The following is a 22,200-nucleotide window of genomic DNA, read 5'->3' as shown; positions in this document are numbered from 1 at the left end:
CTACTCCCGGACCAGGAAGCAGCCTGCTGGGGTGGACACTCATTCCCCGGCCGCGCTGGGGAAGGAGACTGGCGGGCCGCGCAGGAAAGAACGACACCGGGCCGCGCTGCGGCGAGGGGGAGGCGCGCTTCTTCCGTCACTTCCGGCGCGCGGGGGGGGAAAGGGCAGAAGTGCGGCTGTCCCGTGCCAAGCCGGAAGTCCCGCCCCCGAGCCGTGGGCTCTCGCGCCTGCCTGGGAGACCAGCCTGGTGCGCTGGTTGGACTGAGCGGCCGCGCGGGGCTTGCTGGGACGCGGCGGCGCGCGGGGCATTGTGGGGGGCCGCGGTGGGCCTGGCTGAACCCCTCCGTGGCGGAATGGCGGCGGCGGCGGCGGCGGCGCGAGGCCGGCAATTGGCGTTGGCGGCGCTGAGCCGGGCCAGGGCCTCGGCCTCCCTGCCGTGGGGCGGGCGGGAGCGGGGCGCGGCCGGAGGGGTGGCCTGGCTGAGGCTGGGTCCGCCGGGTCCGCCCCCGAGACGGCTCTTTTCCTCGCGGTGAGGGTCCCGTGGGGCGGGGAACGGGGGGGGGGGGGGTGGGCGCTTGGGCTGCCGGTCTATCAGCCAGGCAAAATATGGTGCTTCTCCAGCTGCGCGGGTACCTTGCACATCAAGAGCTTTTCTCACTCGTCAGGCATCACTTTTCACTCGTCACAGACTAGTAGGCTAGTGGATTTCTGCAGCCCTGTTGATGTAGTAGCAGCAGAAGAGGGGCAAGCTGGGTCCTCCTGCAGGACGTGTGGAAACTGTAGCTCCCATCTTCCTTGTCTGTGGGCCAGGGTGGCTGGGGAAGAGGGGAGTTGTAGTTCAAAAGCAGCTGGAGTGATTGGTTGATTCTCTTCTTAGCGGAACCACAAAAGCTTTGCAGCCTCCCTTGCCTGTATGTTTTTAAAGTGGTGCTCCTTGTGGAGAGGGGACCGTCTCCTCATTCCTCCTGCAATGTTTAAAATAAAACCTGTGTGTTATCACTGCTGTTTGGCCAAAGAGGCATCTTTCAAAGTGGTGGGTCATAGGAATAGAGAGAGCTGCCATGTATTGAGTCAGACCTTTGGTCCATCTAGCTCAGGATTGTCTACCCAGGCTGGCAGCGGCTTCTCCAAGGTTGCAGGCAGGGGAGGGGGTCTCTCTCAGCCCTATCTTGGAGATGCTGCCAGGGAGGGAACTTGGGACCACCTGCATGCAAGCAGGCAGGTGCTCTTCCCAGAACGGCCCCATTCCCTCAGGGGGATTTCTTCCAGTGCTCACAGAGGTAGCCTCCTATTCAAATGCAACCAGGGCAGACCAAATGCAACCAGGCCACCCCCAATTTAGCCTCTTGTCCCCACTGGCTGATATACTGGGTGATCTAACATCATTCTGCTCTTTGTATCCCCATCCTAGGAACCGTCCTGAAGGTAAAGTGTTGGAGACAGTGGGCGTCTTCGAAGTGCCAAAGCAGCATGGCAAATACGAGACAGGGCAGGTGAGTTGTGGTGTGTTTTGCAGCTGGGGGAGACATTGGTGGGTTGTTGCTGGGGGGGTGTCATATGCTCCCTCCAGACTGAGAGGCAGGATGCCTCGGAATCCCAGTTGGATTTAGGGGAGCCACAGCAGGAGAGAGAGGGGGCCTGCCTTCCTCTCCTGCTTGGGGGCTTCCCAGAGGGGGCATCTGGGGGGGGGGCACTGTAGGGAACAGGGTGCTGGACTCCGTAGTCCTCCTTGAGAGGCCTGATCCAGCAGCAGGGCTGCTCCTTCGTTCTTCTGGAGGCTCTTAGGCTCTAGACTAAACTTGCAGCCGTGAGCCGAAGCAGAGCTGCCTTCCTCCTCCTCCCCCCGCAAAGTCCATCGCCATTTTCCCCTCACTGTGGAGTTGGAGCATGTTTTGCTTTGTGTTTTATTTCCCTTCCACTGACTTGCTCTGGCCTCCTCCTCCTTCTCCTCCCCTCCTCTTTCAGTTATTTCTCCACAGCGTCTTTGGGTACCGGGGCATCGTCCTCTTTCCTTGGCAAGCCAGACTGTACGACCGAGACGTTGCTTCTCCCGTGCCTGAAAAGTAAGCCTCTGCTCAGAAACAGCCAGGAGACTGGGAGGTGGTCGCTCTTCTTTCGAGCGCAGGGGACCTTTCCGTGGCTCCAGATGGGAGAGTCTTAAGGCCCTGTGAAGCAGATGGCGCGTGCTTGCTGACTGGTGGAACTGGGGAGAATTCAGGGCAAGTAACAGAGGAGCAGGCATCTACCAACCCACTGGCCAGCGGCCATGCCCCCAGCCCTCGGGTGAGCAGGACACCCAGCACCACCCGGATCTCCTCCCCCCGCAGAGGTCTCCTTTCCGCTGCCATTTCTGAGCAGGTTCAGAAGGGGCAGGCATTCTTCCGCAGCCGTTGCAGACCAGGGCTCCCACTGCGGCCCAGACCAGGCCTCTCCCTTCAGCCTTCTGCCTGTGTGCCAGGAAACAATCAGAGCAGATGGAGGACAACCACAAATCATGGCTGACTGGTGGGCTCACTCTGTGTGTGCCTCTTTCCCAGCCGCTCTCTGCATGCAACTATCAGCACACTGGGAAGCCAATCTTGGCAGCCGTCAGGATGCCTGGAAACTTGCTTTTCCAATGAAAGGCTCGTCTCTCCGGAAACTGAATGCTGGGCCTATGAGATAAACTGGGCATAACCTGTTCAGCATGAGAAAGTGATCTGGCAGAGATAGCCGCAGGGTGGGTTAGGAGGAGAGCTTCTGAAAGGTGTTTCTCTTGGCCCAGGGGTGAGAATGCAGCCAGCCACGGATCCAAAGAGGTGAAGGGCAAGACACACACGTACTACCAGGTGCTAATAGATGCTCGTGACTGTCCACATATAGTAAGTGTTCCAGTCTTCCTCTTGCCTGGGGGGCGTTGCTGGGAGTGGGGAAGAGTGCCAGGATATGCAGGAGCCCTCCCCTCCTCCTCCTCCTCCTCCCGTTAGTCTCTTTGCTGCTTGTGTTCGGATTGACTTGTGGATCCATTTTCAAAATTCAGCCCAGCAGTGTGGTGGAGACGGAACACTGGAGGGAAGCTAAAGAGAAAATGCTGGCGGCCGTGAGTCTGACATGGGATACTGTTTTGTGCTCCTCAAGTGCTTCTTCTCCTCCCTCAGTCGCAGAGATCGCAGACAGAAGCCGTGACTTTCTTAGCCAACCATGACGACAGCAGAGCCCTCTATGCAATCCCAGGTGAGGCCTGGGGCCTGTCTCTCTCTCTCTCTCTCGGGTCCTGGTGTCTCTAGCCGGCCCCTCCCTGCTGGACTGCCATGTTCCTGCCAGTGTGGATGGTCTGTGTATGCGCTTGACTTAAGACTCTTTCCCAGGGCTTGACTACGTCAGCCACGAAGACATCCTGCCGTATACATCCACTGACCAGGTGCCCATCCAGCATGAGCTGTTTGAACGGTTTCTCATGTACGATCAGACGAAAGGTAATCCGGGGCTTTGGGGAAGGCCCGTCAGAGCTGTGTTGTAAACAATGGCGTCGAAAGGCAGGATGGCTGGAACGGGGCTGGGGGGGGGGGTATGTGTGTCACTGTTGATGTGCCCCCTTTGTGGCAGGCAGGCGGGCGGCCATGGAGGAGGAGGTCACTGCTCCTGCCAAGTGAGAGCAAAGGAACGCTGCCTTCTGCGGAGCCCGGCCCCGACTCGGAGAGCCTGCTGGGCCGGGAAAGAGGGCTGGTGCTGTCCTCCGTGGGAGCAGGGGTGCGCCTGGGTGGCAGCTGAACGCCCCCTCTGCTGAAAGCGCCTCCCTGGGACTTCTGTTTCCAGTTCCTCCCTTTGTGGCAAGGGACACCCTGTGTGCCTGGCAGGAGAAGAACCACCCCTGGCTGGAGCTCTCCGATGTGCACCGAGAAACCACCGACAACATCCGGGTGACCGTCATCCCCTTCTACATGGGCATGCGGGTAGGTGCGGGAAGCCGGCCGCGAAGCTGCTTCTCTCCTGACCACTCCCTGCCTGGCTAGAACACGGGGAGTTGACAGACGGAGTCGGCGCTCTGGTCCGTGTCTCCCCCCCCCCCCCAACTCAGTCTTGGGACGAGACTTTGCTGCCTGAGCCACCTAGCTCAGGACTGGGGGCGATACTCTGATCAGGCCACGGTCACTTCACAGGCAGGGAGGCTCTTGTTGCCCGATCACCGCTCAAACCGCCTGTTGGGCCTGGCCGCTGGTCCTCCTTCATTCATGCTCACTCGCCTTCATGTTAATGCCCCTCGTAACACCCGGCTGTATCGGCACGGGGTCAGACACGGTCTCGGAGGACTCCTTGGGGACAGGTCTGCTGGGTGACAGGTCATTGTGGCCGACCTCTGAGGACTGCTGGCCTGAGCCGGTGACCTGACTGTCCTCCCTTCTCTCTCTCTCTCTCAACAGGAAGCCCAGAATTCCCATGTCTACTGGGTGAGTGCTTGGCTGGGGGGTACTTCTGTGCCGACAGGGGCCTGAGGAGGGGAGTCCCAAGGGTCCCTGGCCCTGCCGCCGAGAAGCCTTGGCCCGCTCTGCCCTTGGCTTGCGCTCCGCTGCTGCATCTCTCCTCCTCGTAGGGACTGAGGGAGCCGCCGTCTGTCTCGTCTTCCCAGACTGGCAGCCCTCCTCTCTTGGAGATGCTGCCACCAGGGAGCTGGGTGCTCTTCCCAGAGCAGCTCCCTCCCCTGAGGGGGAAGATCTGACAGTGCTGCTCACATTTCCCGTCTCCTCCCATTCAAATGCAACCGGGGGGGACCCTGCTCAGCTGAGGGGACCAGTCCTGCTTTGAACCACCAGCCCAGCTCTCCTCCTCCTCCTCTTTCTCTTCCGTGCAGTGGCGTTACTGTGTCCGCTTGGAGAACCTCGACCACGAAGTCGTGCAGCTCCGAGAGCGGCACTGGCGGATCTTCAGCTTGTCCGGCACCCTGGAGACGGTCCGTGGCCGGGGAGTCGTGGGCCGCGTAAGTGGAAAGGGGCCTCCGCTGGTCCCAGGCAGGGAGCCGGTTGGGGGCTGGGGTGGCCCCACAGGCTCCTGTGCTCTGACCTGCACACGTGTGGGTCTTCCGCACCCAGAGCAGCTTGAGTTCACCTTCCAGGGGGCTGAGCTGGGGAGCCAGGGAGGGCGACTCTCTCATGGGGCAGCCGCGTGGGGGACACGGCGGATGTCAGTCCATCCGCATTCATCCGTTTCCTTTACTGGGGTCCAAGACCCGGACAAGAAACGAAACATACACTAGAACCAGCCAGACTGTTTTTTGACAAAAGTTCTGAAAGCGCGTTACATAGAAAAACAGGAATGACTAAAGAAGGCTCTAGTCTCCACAGGGCTCACAGTCTAAAAAGAAACCTAAGGTAGACACCAGCAACAGCCACCACTGGAGGGATGCTGTGCTGGGGCTGGAGAGGGCCAGTTGCTCTGCCCCTGCGAAACACAAGGGGACCACCCTGTTTAAAAGGTGCCTCAGTCAGCAGGGGTCTGCGTCTTTCCCAGCCCTGGGAAGCCCACCGTAGACTCTGACCGTACGCTCCCTCCCACCGCCGCACAAGATCTCGCTGCGTCTGCCTCTGCAGTTACGAAGCGGGCGGGACTGACCCCCACGCCTTTCCTCTCCGCAGGAGCCGGTCTTGTCCAAAGAGCAGCCCGCCTTCCAGTACAGCAGCCACGTCTCGCTACAAGCCTCCAGCGGCCATATGTGGTAAGGGGCTGGCGGGCCCCGCGTCCCCCCGAGCCTGGGACCAGAGGACTGCCTTGGGGCCAAGGTCCAGCCCCTGGTGGCGGCGGCAGCTTCTCCAGGCAGGGCTGGGGCCCGAAGCCCTGGAGAGCCTCCGCCAGTTGGTGTGGACCGTCCTGAGCTCCCAAGGCTCTCCCTGCTCCTAGGCCCTTTTCACTTCGCTTCTTTTTATGCTTGCAAAAGAGGGCCCCTTCTGACTTGCCTCTTCACCCCGAGCTGGAATATAACGGCCCTCGTGACCTTCTCTGGGCAACGCCAAGACGCAGAGATCCTCTCGGACAACCTCTGGGAGTGAAGAGTGGCCTGCCCCTGCTGTTGGCTCACCCCTCCCTCTGACCTCTGCTTCCCCCCCCTTAGGGGCACTTTCCGCTTTGAGCGGCCCGATGGCTCCCACTTCGACGTCCGGATCCCACCCTTCTCTCTGGAGAGCAATAAGGACGAGAAGACGCCCCCTTCCGGTCTCCACTGGTAGAGCCGCCCTCGGGACAGGAGCCCTGCTCCCCAGACCTCCACGGCCCGCTTCTTCCCTCCAGGGCTGGGACTGGAGCTCTTTAGAACAAAAAGCAAAAAAAACCAACCCCCCCCCAAACCCCACATTTGGAACCCTCTCCTTTTAACCGTGGTTAAAAACGGGTCTTTGTTTTGGGACTCCTCAACCTGGCTTGTGGCGACTGCTTGGCGTCCGTCGTTGCTTCCCCTGCGTGGCTCCTCCTTGAGCCAGAGCCAGGGCGCCTCGAACAAAGATGCTGGCTGTGCATGGGGCCCGGAAAGGGAGGGGGCTCCGTCAGGCATGGTGTGGACCCTTTTAAATGTGAATCCCCCCCACCCACCCGCCCCGAATAAACAGGCCCTCCTCACCTGCAGCTCAGGCTTCCTTCCGGGCATCCTTAGACGTCCTTGACTGCAACTCCCATAATGCCCAGCTCAAGACCATTGCAGCGTGGGATGCTGGGAGTTGTAGGCAACAGCTGGGAGGGCTGGCTGTTCCTCGGATCTCATCAAGCCCAGACCTTTCCCCTCTCACCAGGGAGAGTCCCCAGTTGGAAGACTGGAGGAGGGGCGGGAGCGGGGCGGCTGCTCCCTCTGCCCGGGACCCCAAAGTGCCAGCATCCAGGGCAGGTTCTTCTGGGCAAGTCCCGCCTCCCATTCCTTCTGTTTTGCTTGCGCTGGATCTGTTTGCTTTGGGGGCTTGGAGTAAAAGGCCGGGTTGGAGGGGAAGGAAAGCGAGGGTGTGCTAATCAGCCGCCGGGCACTGAGCTCTTTCACCAGAGGAGGAGGAGGAGGAAAAGCCCTCTCTGAACAGTCACCCCAGTCCCAACCTGCCTCTTACTCACAGTGGGTCCGAAAACGGGACCGGGTGCAGCTCCTGAGCTTGGGGTCGGACACATCCCCTCTCCTCCTGGGGGTCGTGAGGACAACGCTGGGGGTCTCTTGTGGCTCTGGGGTGCGTGTCGCACCTCTTGGCCTCCGTGAGCTGCTTGCCGGCGGCTCTTGTCTGTTAGTGAGGGGGGCGTGGGAGGCCTCGCTTGCCGGTTGGAGCAAGCCGGATCGACTGCAGTGACTCTGCTGCTGCCCCCCTTGGTCTAATGGGTGGTGGCCTCCACTGTGACCCTGGAGCCCTCGGCGGCTCAGTCCTCCCCGGCAGAAGCTGGATTCTCCTGGTCCACGCAGGCAGCGGCTCCCTGCAAGCAATGGGGTCAGCGGAGCGGGCAAGCCGGGCCGGGCTTGTGCAGGAGCTGCTTCTCGGGCTGGGCTTGCCTTGTCACCCTTCCAGTCCTGGCTGGCCCCTTGTCCCGGGACCTTGGCGTGTCGTGGGGTGGTGGGTGGGGGGAGACCTTGCCAGGGTCTGAGCTGCTGGAGGTGCCGCCCCTTGCCGAGGGGCAGGAGCAGGGTCAGGGTGGTGCCAGGGCCGGGCCGCGAGCCAGACCCACACCCGCTTGACGCATGCAGCCCCCCCCAGGGCGTCCCTCCGGATGCTGCTGCTGTGCTCTGTCCTGGTGCCTGCCCAAAGCAAAGCCAATAGCATTGAGGTTGGAAGCCGCTTAGGGTTAGGGTTAGGGGGGGTGGAGAAGCCTCCCTGGGGCAAGGCCCCCCCTTCAGCCCAGCCCGGGAGACTCGGGGCGGGTGATCCTGGGCGAGGGGAAGGGGGTCCTCCTCTCCCCTGTCCCCCTGGCGGTGGCCCAGGCTGGCTTTTCTCCTGTAAGTAACTGTACGAAGCAAAGAGCGGTCCAATAAAGCCTTGAAGGAATCTCTTGTGTGGTGGCGTCCCTGGAGGGTGAGGGTGAGGGTTCAAATCCCTCCCCTCCGGGCAAAGAAAACGGGGCTTCGGCCCAGCCGGGTGTGGGGTGGTCTGTGGGCCCTCCCTTGCCCTGTGCCTGAGGGAGGCTGCTGCTCGGAGAAGCCAGGGCGGGGGGGGGGGGGGAAAGGTCCCTGCCCCTTCGGCTGACAGGCCTACAATTGCGACCGCGCTCTAGGAGCAAACCCCTCTGGGAGGGGGGCGGGAGTTCTCGCGCACGCGCGCTGCTGCTGCTGCCGCCGCCGCCGCCCGCTGTCCCCTCTCGGCCGCCGTCGGCCCGTTGCCCCTGGCGGCGGGAGCCAAAATGGCGGCGGAGCTGGAGCGCGTCCGCATCTCGGCCGCCGAGCTGAGGCGGGGGATCCTGGAGGCCGAGGCGGCGCTGGGCAGGGGCGGCGGCCCAGGTGAGGGGCGGGCTCGGGGGGCCGAGGCTCCGGGGCCTCACGCGGTGGAGGGCGGCGGCGGCGGCGGCGGCTTCTTCCCGGGTTTGAGGCAGCCGGAGGGAAGGAGGGAGGCGTGGTGGGGCCGGGCGGGCGGGTTGCGGCGCCTCCTTTCCTGCCGCCTCCTCCTCCGTCGGTCCCGGAGCGGCCCCGTCCCGAGTCAGGCCCTGGGTCCCCCGAGCTCAGGGCGGCCGGCCCAGGCCGGCAGCGGCTTCTCCCAGGGGGCGGGCGCCTCTCTGGGTTCCCCCCCCCGGCCGGAGATGCTGCCCCAGCAAGAGGCTCTTCCTCCCAGAGCGGAGCCCCCCCTCCCTCCCTCAGGGGGAAGCTCTTCTCCTCACACGCGGCCTCCCCTTCAAATGCCAACCAGGGCAGGCCCTGCTGAGCTAGGGGGCCCAGCCACGCCGGCCGGCTCTCCTCTCCGGGGCCACGGACTGGCCAAACAGCCGCCCTGTGAGGGAGGCTCGGCTGAGGGAGAGAAGCGGCCGGGCCAGGAGCCACCTTGGGGAGGGGGCTTTTCCTCAGAGGGCTGAAGAAAGGGCGCCTCACATGCTCCTCCGATAGACGTATGGTGGATTATTGTTATTATTACATTGATATCCTGCTCTTCCTCCAAGGAGCCCAGAGCCGGGTACTACAGACTTAGGATTCTCCTCACAACAACCCTGTGAGGGAGGCTCGGCTGAGGGAGAGAAGTGACTGGCCCAGAGTCATTTTGGGATGAGGCTTTTCCTCAGAGGACTGAAGAAAGTGTACCTCACATGTTCCTCAGATAGATATTATGGATTATTATTATTTTTCCTTTTTATATCCCGCTCTTCCTCCAAGGAGCCCAGACTGGTGTACTACAGACTTAGGATTCTCCTCACAACAACCCTGTGAAGTAGGCTAGGCTGAGGGAGAGAAGCGACTGGCCCAGAGTCATTTTGGGAGGAGGCTTTTCCTCAGAGGACTGAAGAAAGTGTACCTCACATGTTCCTCAGATAGATATTATGGATTATTATTATTTTTCCTTTTTATATCCCGCTCTTCCTCCAAGGAGCCCAGACTGGTGTACTACAGACTTAGGTTTCTCCTCACAACAACCCTGTGAAGTAGGCTAGGCTGAGGGAGAGAAGCGACTGGCCCAGAGTCATTTTGGGATGAGGCTTTTCCTCAGAGGACTGAAGAAAGTGTACCTCACATGTTCCTCAGATAGATATTATGGATTATTATTATTTTTCCTTTTTATATCCCGCTCTTCCTCCAAGGAGCCCAGACTGGTGTACTACAGACTTAGGATTCTCCTCACAACAACCCTGTGAAGTAGGCTAGGCTGAGGGAGAGAAGCGACTGGCCCAGAGTCATTTTGGGATGAGGCTTTTCCTCAGAGGACTGAAGAAAGTGTACCTCAAATGTTCCTCAGATAGATATATGGTGGATTATTATGGATTATTTTTTTTCCCCATTTTATAGCCCGCTCTTCCTCCAAGGAGCCCAGACTTAGGTTCCAGACTTAGGAGCCCAGACCTACTACAGACTTAGGTTTCTTTCTCTCACAACAACCCTGTGAAGTAGGTTAGGCTGAGGGAGAGAAGCGACTGGCTCGGAGTCATTTTGGGAGGAGACTTTTCCTCAGAGGACTGAAGAAAGTGTACCTCACATGTTCCTCCGATATATATTATGGATTATGGATTATTATTTTTTCCCCAATTTATAGCCCGCTCTTCTTTCAAGGAGCCCAGAGCAGTGTACTACAGACTTAGGTTTCTTTCTCACAACAACCTTGTGAAGTAGGCTAGGCCGAGAGAGAAGTGACTGGCTCAGAGTCACCCAGCTGGTTTCATGGCTGAAGGGGGATTTGAACTCGGGTCTCCCTGGTCCTCGTCCAGCACTCTAACCACTACACCACGCTGGCTGGTTAGTCTCTGAGTGCCACCTATTTCTTTGCAAGGGCTTCATAGCATTTCACTCATGAAATAGAAGAATGTAATATTTGAATGCATGAGGTGACAGCCTGCTTCCTCAGATGTGGGGGGGAAAGCAAGTGACATCTTTGGCTGCACGTTTCACCTTTGTTGTCTGTTATGGTTTAACGTACGATGTGCTTTTATTGCATGTTTTAATCCTCTGTTGCAAGCCACCCAGAGAACAATTTGTTGTGGGGCAGCTAACAAAGATCATCATCATTACCATCATCATATGAATTAATTAATTAAGCAAGCTTTCCTTGCTTTCACCCTGCATTAACTAAGCTTCACCTGCATTTGAAGAAATGGGTGAAAGCAAGGAAAACTGGATGGCCAGTTTCATCTTTTACACTGGCAGTTACAAGTTTATCTGAAGAATTGAGTTATAATCCATGAAAGCTCATGCACTGAAATATTTGTTAGTTGAAAAAATGTTGCCTTATCCTTTAAAAAAAGATGTATATAAATGACTAACATAGATTAATAATAATAATAATAATAATAATAATAATTCGGTTTCTCTACCACTTTTCCAAAAATGGCTCGGGGCGGTTTACACAGAGAAATAACAAATAAATAAATAAGATGCTTATCAACCAAAGTTCTCTATTTATTAATTTATTAAAACATTTTTATACTGCCCAAAACTTACATCTCTGGGTGGTTTACAACAGAATTTTTAAAAAGGTAAAGCATTCATTAAGACAAAAATGGGGGGGGGGTTAGGGTTAGGGCTAACCATTAAAACAACATTGATTAAAAGCCTGGGTGAAGGGCTGTGTCTTCACAGACTTTTAAAAAGCTGTCATAGAGATGGGGAGGCTATTATTTCACTAGGAAGCGCATTCCAAAGCCACTAAGCGGTGTACACAGCAAAATAAATAAAGACTCCCTGTCCCAGATGGGCTCACAGTCTAAAAAGCAACCCAAGCAGCAACAGCTGCTGTGCAGGGGTCCCCAGTGGGGCCAGTTGTTCTCCCCCTGCTGAAGAGAAGAGACTCCGAACTTGTAAAAGATGCCCAGTCAGCAAGGGTCAGCGGGGAAATGAAGTCTCTCTGTTCAGGGTCCTAGGTCAGGCCTTGGCCAGTTCTCATGGGGTGGAGAGCCAGCCCAAACCTTGAGGACCGGGCAGTGGACACCTGATAGAATCAGCAGACTTCGTGGTGGGCTCTGAGAGGGTCAGCCGTCTCCTCTTGATCCTCTTGACCAGCGACATCTTTGGAATAGCAACATGGCTGCCCGGGGCAGGCAGCGATTTTATCCGGCCGTCCCATCTCTCAGTGTGGAGAAGAGGCCCTGCTCTGCTCTGCTCTGCTGCGGCAGGGCTGCTGGTCACTGGGGATAAACGTTGGGGCTGAGTCTTGTCTCGCCTCTCGTCCTGCTCAGAAGCTCCGCAGACCCGGTTTCAACGGAGCACCTTGGGAAGGTCCCACTCGGTTCCAGAATGCTGCCCTGCTCAGGGCTCCGCTGTCACAGATGTGGCCTCCCCCAGGATTCTGATGCCTGGGAGCTCAGAACCCTGGAGGAGACGGGGCATTCCTCCCACCCCGTGGTTGGCCATGGCCCACGGAGCTGGCCAGTGGCAGCCGTCCGCTGGAGCTGAGAGGTTCTCTCCTGAGGGAGGTCCGTTCTAGCTTCCTGGATGAATTGCCGCTAAGGGAGGGCGGGGGGGCGGGGGGGGTGTCTGTCAAAAGGGACTCTTGGTGTCTGTGGAGGGGACCAGAAGGGACACGTTGGGTCTGGAGATGCTATTCCAGCAAGGCAGGCATGGTGTCCTCCTCCGCAGAGAGTCTGGCTGTGCGGGCTTTTGGGTTGCAAAAGACAGATACGCCTTTAGGACAACAAATGCGACTGTCCTTTGGGAGTAGGGGCTTCCCTCTTGTCTCCCCCCCCCCCCCACACACACACCCCTGGCCATCTGATTCACCTGCTTGTGCTTCCTCCTTTGCAGAGACCATGAAGGAGCCCCGGCATCGAAAGGACAACAGGCGCCCAGACCTGGAAATCTACAAGCCTGGCCTCTCCCGGCTGCGGAACAAGCAGGCGTTGGCCAAGCAGGAACCCTCTGGGCAGCCTGACGAGGCCAGGGGCAAGCTGGCTGAGGACAGGGCCCTCTCTGAGGCCGGCAGCAGCCGGGCAGATCCCCAGGCCTCTCCAGACCTGCCTGGCGGAAGCAGCCAGCAGCCCAACGGCCTCGTGGAAGGGAGGGCCGAGCCGGGCAGCCCCCAAGGCCCGGCGAGCGTCCTCGGCGACTGGGGTCCTCGAGTCGCCAGGCGAGCCAAGAAACCTGACCAGCAGATCTATCAGCCTGGGAAGCGCTTGCAGAGTTCCTCCAAGGAGCCCGCGGTGGAGGAGGAGCCTTCCGCGAAGGGGGAGGCTGGGAAGGGGAATGCCGGCATCATCAGGCCACCGCCGGCCCAGGACGGGGGGCGAGAAGGGAGCCTCGGCACAGAGGGGGCTCCTCCCGGCCGGGGGGAGAAGGGCCGGCGGGTCGAGAGAGCGGACAGGGCCCGGAAGGCCGGCGAGGAGGCCGCCCACGGCAAGCTCAGCACGCCCAAGCGCTACTCCCGCTCGGACAAGCGCCGGAACCGCTACCGCACCTGTAGCACCAGCTCGGCGGGCAGCAACAACAGCACGGAGGGCGCCCGCGGAGAGGCCGAGGCGGGGAAGAAGCGCCAGGAGCCGGGCCAGGAGAGGCCGCGTCCGCGGAAGCAGCTCTCCGCCTCCTCCACCGACTCCCTGGAGGACGACAGGGCCGAGGAGGCCCCGGCACACGGCCCCGGCAGGGACGCGGAGGCGAGGCGGTCCCTGGAGCCCGGCTGGGCCTCCCGGGGCGCGGAGGGGAAGGACGCCCGAGGGGCCCAGCCCGACCGGCGGGCTGCCCACAGGGACCCCCAGGCAGACTGGCGGAAGCGCAAGCCCTCCGGGGCCAGCTTGAGCGACTCCGCCGAGGCCGGGGAGGCCAGGGGGTCCAGCCGGGAGCCCCAGGGGCGCGGCCGGGGCATCCTGGTCCTGCCCGCCAACACGGACCTCACGGCCAGCAGCACCGGCTCCCCGGAAGCTGCGCCCCACGTGGGCCCCCGGCTCCTCTTTGGGGGCGGCGGCGGCGGCAGCAAAGGGGGCCGGGCGAGGGGCCGTGGGGGCACTGCCCGCCGGCTCTGGGACCCCAACAACCCCGAGCAGAAGCCGGCGCTGAAGAGCCAGCCTCCGCCGCTGCACTTCCTGGACACCGACGACGAAGTGAGCCCCGCGCCTCGCAGAGGGGAAGACCCCCGGCAGGCCCAGGCTGCCTACTATCGCTTCCAGAACTCGGACAACCCCTACTACTACGGCGGGAAGGCTGCGGCGGCGGTGGGCCCGGGCTCCCCCTACCCCTACGGCGGCTACGCGCTGCAGTACCCGCTGGGCCCCAGCAACGGGGTCTACCCCGGGGGCTATTTCCCCGGGGGCTACCCCAACCAGGCCGAGCCCTACCTCTGCAGCCCGCTCCTGGCCGGGCCCCTCAGCCCCGAGGTGGAGCCGCAGGGCCGCAGCCTGCCGCAGCCGGAGCTGGGCAAGGTCCTCCGCGAAGCGGGCAACCTGGAGCAGCAGCTGAGCAACCTCCTCTCGCGGGACCGGCTCAGCCCCGAGGGCCTGGAGAAGATGGGGCAGCTCAGGTGGGTGCCCTGCCACTCCCAGCAGCAGCAGCAGCAGCAGCAGCAGCCCACGGCGGCCGGGGAGGATGGGAACGGGAGTCCCCAGGCCGTGGGTGGCCCGGAGGGGGGGCTGCCCTGGGGTGGGAGAAGGAGGCCGGGGTGGGGGGGGCCAGGTTCTCTGGGCTGGGAGGCGGTGGGCGTGGGGGCTCAGGGCCTTCCCGCAGGGGAAAGGGAGGGGAGCCGGTCTGGTGGCAGCAGGCGTGGGTGGTCCTCTTTGCGAAGCCGGGCTCGCCTTGGTTTGCATCGGGATGGGAGTCTCCTTGTGAGTTCTGTGGAATATCCCCCTTTGGAAAGTCAGGAGGTGCCCGTCGGAAGCTGCCATATACCAAGTCAGGCCTTGGTCCCTCTCGCTCAGGATGGTCTGCTCTGGCTGGCAGCTGCATTCCCGGCTTTGAGGCAGGAGGCAGGAGACTCTCCAGCCCGACCTGGAGATCTTTGCCAGGGCGTGAACCTGGGGCCTTCTGCTGCTCTGCCCCTGAACTGTGGCCCCACCCAGAGCCGCAGGGGTGGAAGGATCCCTTTTCCCGAAGCGAAGAGCTGCCTTGTGTGGAGGCTGTCGGTCTGAGTCCAGCTTCTGCCGGGTGGCGGCTGTTGTGTGCTGGACTCAGCAGGGGTCTGCTCTCGCAGGGCGGAGATGCTGCAGCTTTACGAGCGCTGCCTCCTGGCCGACATCGAGTTTGCCGACACCCAGAACGTGGACCAGCTGCTGTGGAAGAACGCCTTCTACCAAGTGATCGAGAAGTTCCGGCAGCTGCTCAAGGACCCCTTTGGGGAGGACGCTCAGGACCTCCGCGGCAAGCTGCTCCAGATCCTGGATGAGGTACTGTGGGGCTCGGCCCGGGGACGGTGTCCGGGGCGGGGGGGGGCTCCTCCTGACCCCAAAGGCCACCACCGGTCAGAGCCTTTTGCATGAGCCCCATAGACATGCAAGCGACTGTGGCCTGATTTGGCACGTCACCTGAGACGGCTCCATCCCATTCCATTCATCATACTTCTGTGCCGCCGCCCATCCACGCCTTGTGGCGGTTTACCAAGCAAACCTGAGAATTAAAGCAGTATTCCGCTTTTCAGAAAACGCTTTAAAACCGCAGCGCAACCGTCAAAGCCCACTGACAGCTCGTCAAGGGCTCGGTGGGACCGCTAGGTCTGGAGCGCTCTTTTGGAGCCTGCCAGAGACGGGGAGCTGGTTGCCAAGCCTCTGACCCAGAAGTCTGTGGGCATGCCAAAGGAAGCCGGCCGATGCTCCCCAGCCAGTGGCCGCTCACCCCCTCCTGACCCTTCTGTGCCTCCCCCGCAGGGCACCACGTTCTTTGACGGTCTGCTGCAGAAGCTGCAAGCGACCTACCAGTTCAAGCTGGAGGACTACATGGACGGGATGGCCGTGCGCAGCAAGCCCCTGCGGAAGATGGTGAGTGGGCAGAAAGCGGGAGGGGCGGGGTGTCTTCACTTGCCAGACCCTCTGGGGGACGTGAGGCGGCGGATGGGCCCTCCCGGAGCTCTGCCCTGGAGGCGACACGGTAGCACAGGAAGCCGCCTCGCCATGAGTCAGACCCTCACCTCCTTCCTGGGAGCAGATATACCTGGGCGCAGCCTCTGACCTGTGTGTGAATGGATGGGGGGGGGGTGTATACACACACACACACACACACACAGAGGCCTGTTCCCAGAGCCGTGCCTACCCGGGCCAGAGGCTGTACCCAGGTCTGTCTGGTCATGGGTCCATCTAGCTCAGGGTCTTTCTGCCCTGGCTGGGACTCTCCACCAAGCAGTTGCTCCACCCCTGAGCTTGGGCCCCATCCCCAGGATGGTCTGGGATGAGACGGTGAGTCAGAAGTGTTGGCTTAGAGGTGCGTCCCATCCATTTCGAGCTGGGGTCTGGTCTGGACTGTTCCTCCTCCTCCTCCTCCTCCACATTGGTATCTCGGCCGTGCTTCAGGCAGCTCAGTATTGTGCACGTGAGCTGCCCCCTTCTGTCTTCACAGCCCTGCGAGGTAGATGAGGTGGGGAGAGAAAGCTGCAAGTGCAGCCAAGCGGTCCTCTCTCTCTCTCTTTCTCGAGGGGCGGATGTTGCCAGGAATCCACCTGAGCCTTCCTCCCCTGGGGTGGTCCTGATGTGTGGGCCTGGTCCAGGGGCGAGTCGCCCTTGGGCTCCCCTCGGCCACTAGCAGCCGCCCTCTCCCCCCCCCCGCCCTTCCCACTGCTCAGCGGCCCACCTGCTGCTGCTGCGGCTGCTCCCCCCGGCCTGCCCACAGCAGCCCGCCTCTGTCCCTTTGCCAGGTGAAATACGCTCTCATCAGTGCGCAGCGGAGCCTGATCTGCCAAGGAGACATCTGCAGGTACCGGGAGCAGGGCAGCGAGACCGCAAACTACGGGAAAGCACGCAGGTAGGTGGGCCGTGTTCCCTACAACAGGGGTTCCCCGGGGGTGGTGGTGACCCCCTTCCCCAGAATCCTCAGCCAGAGGCTGTTGCAGCTGGGTCTTCTGGGAGCTGTAGTCGACCACGTCGGGGAAGGGAGCACTGCGGTGGGATGTGTGTGTGTGTGTGTGTGTGTTGCTGGTTGTCTCCAGTTGGCGACGTTGCCCAAGTTTGTTCTTCCTGTCATGCAACGACAACAACAAAGACACAACCCCTGTTTCCGCCACCACATGTAGTTCATTTATTCTGCATCGGGCAGGGTGGGTCCTTGCTGGGGCATTATGGGGCAGGCCTGTCAGAAAAGAAGGGCCTTCAGAGAGGATTTGAGGGGAGGCAGAAAGGGAGCACGTTGTGGGTCTGGGAGGATCTCCAGGCAAAGGGATTAGAGCGCCCTCCCTTAGCCCAGGGCGGCACAACTCGGCCGTCTGGCAGAAGATGGGATTTGTAGTCCAGAAGCAGCTGGCTGGCAGGCCGGAGTTGGGCAGCCCTGCTTTGGCCGCCAGCGCAGAGGCGAGTGCTGTTTGCCCAACGGAGATCTCTCGCTCCTCTGCCAAGCGCTCCGAGGGTCGATCTTGGCCAAGGCTAGTCTGGGGGTCACACGGTCTCTCCCCTCCCCAGCTGGTACCTGAAGGCCCAGCACATCGCCCCCAAGAACGGACGCCCCTACAACCAGCTGGCGCTCCTGGCTGTCTACACGGTAAGAGAGAGAGGCCTGCGTGGTGCCCGGGGAGGCTGGGCCCAGCTGCAGGGCACGCCGGGCAAGGCATTCCCCGCGAGACCCCAGTGTGGTCCGGAGCGGCTGCCAGGGGTTGGGCCCGGGGCCCCCTGGGCGGCCAGCAGTAACGGGTGTCTGGTGGCGCTTGTGTGCCTGCAGAGGCGGAAGCTGGACGCCGTCTACTACTACATGCGCAGCCTGGCCGCCAGCAACCCCATCCTCACCGCCAAGGAGAGCCTCATGAGCCTCTTTGAAGAGACCAAGCGGAAGGTAAGCGGGAGCAGTGGCTGGGGGGCCGTCCGCCCTGGCCGCTGCCGCCACTGCCACCGCCGCCTCCTCCTCCTCCTCCTCTCTCCCAGGCGGAGCAGAAGAAGAGCCCCAGCCAGCAGGGCAAGAAGGGCAAGAAGGCTGCCTCCCGGCCCGCCGGGGAGGACGCCACCCGCCTGGAGCTCTGGGTCCACCCCGCCCACCCCCGCCCCTCGCAGAGCCAGGGATCCGGCCGGGACTCCGGGCAGGACAACGGGCTGGGCAGCCTCAGCCCCGGCGAGGTGAGTCTGCCCGCTGGGGGGGAGAGAGACGGCCCTTGGCGGAGCCAATACAGGACCTGGCCCCCTGGCTCAGCAGGGTCGGCCCTGGTGGCTGCGTGTGAAGGGGCGGCTGGGAGTGTGACCACTCAGGGGATGACGGAGCTGCCGCTCTGGGAAGAGCATCGAGGTCCCGAGTCCCCTCCCTGGCGGCAGCAGCCTCTCCAAGATCGGGCTGAGGGAGGCTCCTGCCTGCCGCCTGGGAGAAGCTGCTGCTGCTGGTCTGGGTAGACAGCCCTGAGCTCGGTGGACCCAGGGTCGGACTCAGCACATGGCAGCTTCCTAGGTTCACTCTCGCCCTCACCTTTTGCTCTGTGCAAAAATGGCTCCAGTTTGACCCTCGTTGCTGGTGGGAAGGGATAGAGAAGGGTGATCACACCCCAGAAAGCGGTAAGGGCAATAATGCTACCACCTCTTTTCCATCTGGGGGGGGGCAGGGGGTAGAGGAGGTTGCCCCAAATCACTGGGGGCATCGTGGGTCCCCCGAGGTGCTACCGATGGCCCCACTTTGTGGGCCGAGGAGGAGGTGGAGGTGCAGGGATCCCTCCCGCCACTGTGTGGCGCTGTTGCTCTCCTCAGGCCGCCGTGAGTGGCTGCTGTCCTGGGAGGAGAGCCGCCCTTGCCTGCCTGGGCCATGCGCCCCTCGGAAGGCGTAGAGGGTTGTGGCTCTTCCGTGGGCCGGGGAGGGGCAGCAGCGGAGCCCCTCTGCCCGGAAGGGTCTCCCCGGCGGCGGCGGCTCTGTCGACCTGTGGCCGGGCGGCTCCTGGGCCGAGCGGGGAGAGCAGCCGGGGTGCAGCCCAGCCGGCGTCTTCAGAGGCTGCCCTCTGGGAAGGAGGCCGCTCTGACCCCATAGTGCCTCCTGTGGGGATGGGCCAGGCCCCCCCCCCGCCCCCCCGGGCGCCAATCTTCAGAAGGGCCTTGATTGAGCAGCCGGGAGTAGCCCTTCAGGGCGAGTCTGAAGCCCAGACTCCATGCAAGCGATGAGGAGGCAGGGCTGGGAGAAGGCCCCTCCCCTGCAACTTGGCTCAGCCGGTGGGCATGGGGGCGGCTTCCCGTGCCCCTTGGCCTGCCTGCCCCCCGCCCACCCCCCTGCCCTTGGCCACCCGCCTCATGGAGGGCCGGGCGCTCAGTGGCTGCGGGCCCCGGTGGGAAAGAGAGGCTGCCTGCCGGGGACCTGACCCCGCAGCCGGGCTCTGGGCTGCTCTGCCACACTGGGAGAGTCCAGGAGGGCTCGGAGTGGGGACCCCGGGCAGCTCTCTCTCTCGGCGGGGTGTGTGTGTGGGTCTTCCCCTCCCTCCTTCAGCCAGCGTTGGCCTGGCACGGCGCCTCGGCGCTCCCCCTGCGTGCCGCGGCCCCCTCCCCCTTGACCCCGGTCACCCAAACCGCTGCTGCGCCGGGCTCTCTTTCACGCCGAGCCGTGAGGTTTGCGCGCTTTCCTCTCGGGGAGAGAGAAGTTCTCGGGGGAGGAAGCCGCGGGTGCCAGGCTGCAGTTGGGCTGGTTAGACACGGAAACCACATGCCCGGCCCCGCTGGCTTGGGGACGTGACACTCGGCACGCAGCAGCAGCAGCAGCAGCAGCTCCCCTGGGCTGCTGCTCCCAGGGCTCGAGGGCGGAAGGCTCTTGCCGCCGCGGGGGGGGCTGCCCCCTTCCCCAGCGAGTGGCAGAGGGCCCCCCTCCCTCCCTCCCTCCCTCCCTCCCTCCCAGCCCCCTTGACCTTTTGCTGCTACCCACAAGCGGTGGGGGGGGGAGCCACCACCGAGAGTTTCCACACACGCAGAGGCTGGCGTGACTTGCCGGCGGGGGGGGGGAGAGGTGAGGAGGAGGTGGGCACCTCGGCCTCGCCGGAGCTGACAGCTTCCCTGGGAAAGTCCCGCCGTCTCTGGGAAGCCCAGCGCTGTGCAGATCTTGTGGGCGGCCTCCAGGAGGTTCCTGGGCCCTGAAGGCTGCTCGGCGGGGCTTCGCTTGGCTTCGGCAGACACCAGGGGAGCCGCCTTCCCCGGCTGGGCCGCTCGGACCGGCAGCGGCTCTCTGGGGCTCCCGGCTCAGGCTGGGTCTCTCCCCGCCCTCCCCGGAGAGGCGGCGGCGGCGGCGGCTGCTGCTTCTGCAGGCCCAGCAGGGGCTCTGCCCCAGAGCTAAGGACCCAGCCCCGGAGGGAAGATGGAGCCAGGCTCGGGCTCTCTGTGGGCTGCGCAGGCTCTGCCTCGGTTGGCGCTTGAAGCGGGCTGGGCTGGGGGGCGGCACCACCGGGGCCTGCCTGCAGCTGTCCGAGGACCCCTCCCAGGACCGCTGGGGCTCTGGGGAGGCTCGGGCTCTTCCGTCGGCAGCAGCAGCCTCCTCTCCAGGCAGGGCCGGCCATCTTCTGAGCTCGATGGCCGAGTGCCGGGCAGCTCCCCGTGTGCCCCAGATGAGCTGGAGGAAGGGAGCCTCCATGGGGGCAGTCAGTGGGGAGGCCGCTGGCCCAACAGGGCCCGGCCCAGGCCCATCCACACACACAGACACCCCCTCCCCGCCCGCAGCCGGCCTCCTCCAGATGAGGAAAGTGCTTTCCTTCCCGCCGTCCCTCCTGGTTCCGCTGGCACGCTGGGCTCTGCAGATGCGTGGCGGCTGCCGTGGGGAAAGTTTGCCTTCCTTGATAAAGAACAGATACCGCAATCTGCTTCCAAACCTGAAGTAACCGTTTTTAACTTGAAACAGCCTCCCGCCCCCCCCGATCCCGAGCAGCTGGGTTGGAATCCTTCCCTTATTTGGTGCCTCGTTCCCATCTGGGATCCACGGCTCAGGTGCCACGTGCCGGGCCCCGGCCCCGATCCCCCGACGGAGCTGCTGCCTTCCCCTGAGGCCGGCCATCCAGCGCAGGGGGCCCTCCCAGGCCCGGGCTCCTTCCCAGCCGGGCCTTGTGCAGGCAAGGCGGAGGCTCCCCCACTGAGCTGTGCCCCCCTGCAGGGACTCCAGGTGTGGCTGGGGATGATGGGAGTTGTAGTCTGGCAACTCCCACCGCCTGTCAGCAGCCTCTCCCAGGGGCCCGGCAAGAGTGGTCTTTCCCAGCCCCACCGGGTCGGAGATGCTGCCGCCAGAGACCGACCCTGGGGGCGGGGGTGGGCGGGCATCTGCATGCCCGGCGTGGGCCCCGGGGGTCTCCCAGCCCAGCAGTGCCAAGGTGGCTGCCTCCTGGGGCGCCCTTTGCCCAGGCCGGCCCGGGGACACACACACACACACACACACACACACACACACACAGCCTCCCCCACAGGGTCATGGGGAGGGCAGGCCAAGTGGAAGAGCCCCGTCCCGGTTGTGTTGTCAGGGCAGTGGGAAGCAGTGGGCGGCCCCCTCCCCTGCAGGGCTTGTCTGTGTGTGTGGGGAGGACCACAGCTTTGGGGAAGTGCGCTCCTTCCAGCAGCAGCAGCAGCAGGTGGGGGGGGTGCCACTTCCTCTCCCGCCCCTCTGGCTGTGAGAAGCGGGAGGTTCCCAGGGGCCGGGCAGGTGAGTCACCCGAGGAGGAGCAGTCATTTGGAGAGCAGCCTCTGGCCTGCGCTTGAACCCTGCCGAGGAGGCAGGCAGGCGCTGAGCTCATCCCGGGGTCACGGGTGGGGGCTGGGGCCGCCGGGCCTCCCTCTCCGCCCCGGGACCCTTGGCCAGGCTCACTCCCCAGGAGCCACGGACTGCAGGGACCTGCGGCTGAGCCTGCTCTGGGGCCGCCCCGGGCCCTTCTGCATGCCGGAGGAACCCTTTAGGCCCTTTCCGAAGGAGGGAGGGGCAGAGGGAGCTGCTGTCTGCAGAGTCTGGCCCTTGGGCCATCTCTCTTTCTCTGCACAGTGTCAGGGCCGGGGTCTCGCCCGTCCTCCCTGGAGATGCTGCCAGACTTCATCATGGCAAGCTGAGGCCTCTCTGCCCCTCAGCGGCAGCCCCACGCACACAGCGCTCTGCCCGGAGCACAGGAGGTCTGGCCCCGTGTCCGTGCCGAAGGGCCCAGCACCTGGTCTGCACTGGTTGGCAGCAGCGTCCCTGTGTGCCAGGCAGGGCACCTGGGACCTCCTGCCTGCAGAAAGGACTTTGAGGGCAGGGCGGCACTGAGTCGGGGGCAGAGCCTCTGCTTGGCACCCAGCAGCTCCCTGGCAGCAGCAGCAGCATCTCCCGGCGGGAGGAGTCCTGCCTGCCCCCTTGCTTGGAGAGCCGCTGCCAGTCCGGTGCCAGCTGGGCCCGGGGTCTGAGTGGGCCGCAGTCGGCCTCCTCCTCGCCCCACGCGGAGCCCTGGAAGCCAGCGTGTCTGCCGAGGGGGCCGCGGCCGCCAGCAGAGGGTGCCGTGGGCCTGGCCGGGCTCCTTCCCTCAGCCGTCTTCTGGCTCCTGCCCTTGCCGCGGGCTGGCCGGGGCACCACCATTTGGT

At 62.9% G+C, this 22,200-nt stretch overlaps 2 protein-coding genes across 8 annotated transcripts in view; both read left to right on the top strand.

Annotated features, from left to right (window-relative positions):
* Window positions 1-11: 11 nt before the first annotated feature.
* POLDIP2 (DNA polymerase delta interacting protein 2) lies at window positions 12-7,973 on the top strand. The gene is made up of 11 exons (XM_053275196.1): window positions 12-529; window positions 1,412-1,493; window positions 1,966-2,063; window positions 2,765-2,861; window positions 3,138-3,213; window positions 3,348-3,455; window positions 3,796-3,932; window positions 4,401-4,427; window positions 4,829-4,954; window positions 5,610-5,689; window positions 6,083-7,973. The coding sequence occupies exons 1-11, from the start codon at window positions 354-356 to the stop codon at window positions 6,195-6,197; spliced, it is 1,122 nt and encodes a 373-aa protein (XP_053131171.1). The 5' UTR covers window positions 12-353; the 3' UTR covers window positions 6,198-7,973.
* A 139-nt stretch (window positions 7,974-8,112) lies between these two features.
* The window catches only part of SMG6 (SMG6 nonsense mediated mRNA decay factor), a 53,854-nt gene continuing 39,766 nt past the window's right edge, over window positions 8,113-22,200 (top strand). For 2 of the 7 annotated variants that reach the window (XR_008311824.1, XM_053275188.1), the window contains exons 1-8: window positions 11,689-12,027; window positions 12,356-14,060; window positions 14,727-14,919; window positions 15,397-15,507; window positions 16,377-16,483; window positions 17,134-17,212; window positions 17,390-17,500; window positions 17,590-17,778. Coding sequence is in view for 6 of the 7 variants with exons in the window: in XM_053275188.1 (XP_053131163.1) it covers window positions 11,904-12,027; window positions 12,356-14,060; window positions 14,727-14,919; window positions 15,397-15,507; window positions 16,377-16,483; window positions 17,134-17,212; window positions 17,390-17,500; window positions 17,590-17,778 (2,619 nt within the window). In the remaining variant the exon portion in view is untranslated. Of the gene's footprint in view, window positions 8,423-8,725; window positions 10,355-11,157; window positions 12,028-12,355; window positions 14,061-14,726; window positions 14,920-15,396; window positions 15,508-16,376; window positions 16,484-17,133; window positions 17,213-17,389; window positions 17,501-17,589; window positions 17,779-22,200 lie in introns of those variants that run through there. The other 5 variants (XM_053275192.1, XM_053275194.1, XM_053275190.1 and 2 more) reach the window with 5 other exon arrangements.

The sequence above is a fragment of the Hemicordylus capensis genome, chromosome 12 (assembly GCF_027244095.1).
Source record: "Hemicordylus capensis ecotype Gifberg chromosome 12, rHemCap1.1.pri, whole genome shotgun sequence".
Taxonomy (NCBI): Eukaryota; Metazoa; Chordata; class Lepidosauria; order Squamata; family Cordylidae; genus Hemicordylus; species Hemicordylus capensis.
This window is presented reverse-complemented; position numbering and strand designations above follow the sequence as displayed.

What these genes read in the sequence shown, in the direction of transcription:
- POLDIP2 (XM_053275196.1), top strand. Translation starts at nt 354, where the DNA reads ATGGCGGCGGCGGCGGCGGCGGCGCGAGGCCGGCAATTGGCGTTGGCG. An exon ending in AGCCCTCTATGCAATCCCAG is followed by an intron (nt 3,214 to 3,347) that starts GTGAGGCCTGGG and finishes ACTCTTTCCCAG; the next exon opens with GGCTTGACTACGTCAGCCAC. An exon ending in GCCGGGGAGTCGTGGGCCGC is followed by an intron (nt 4,955 to 5,609) that starts GTAAGTGGAAAG and finishes TCCTCTCCGCAG; the next exon opens with GAGCCGGTCTTGTCCAAAGA.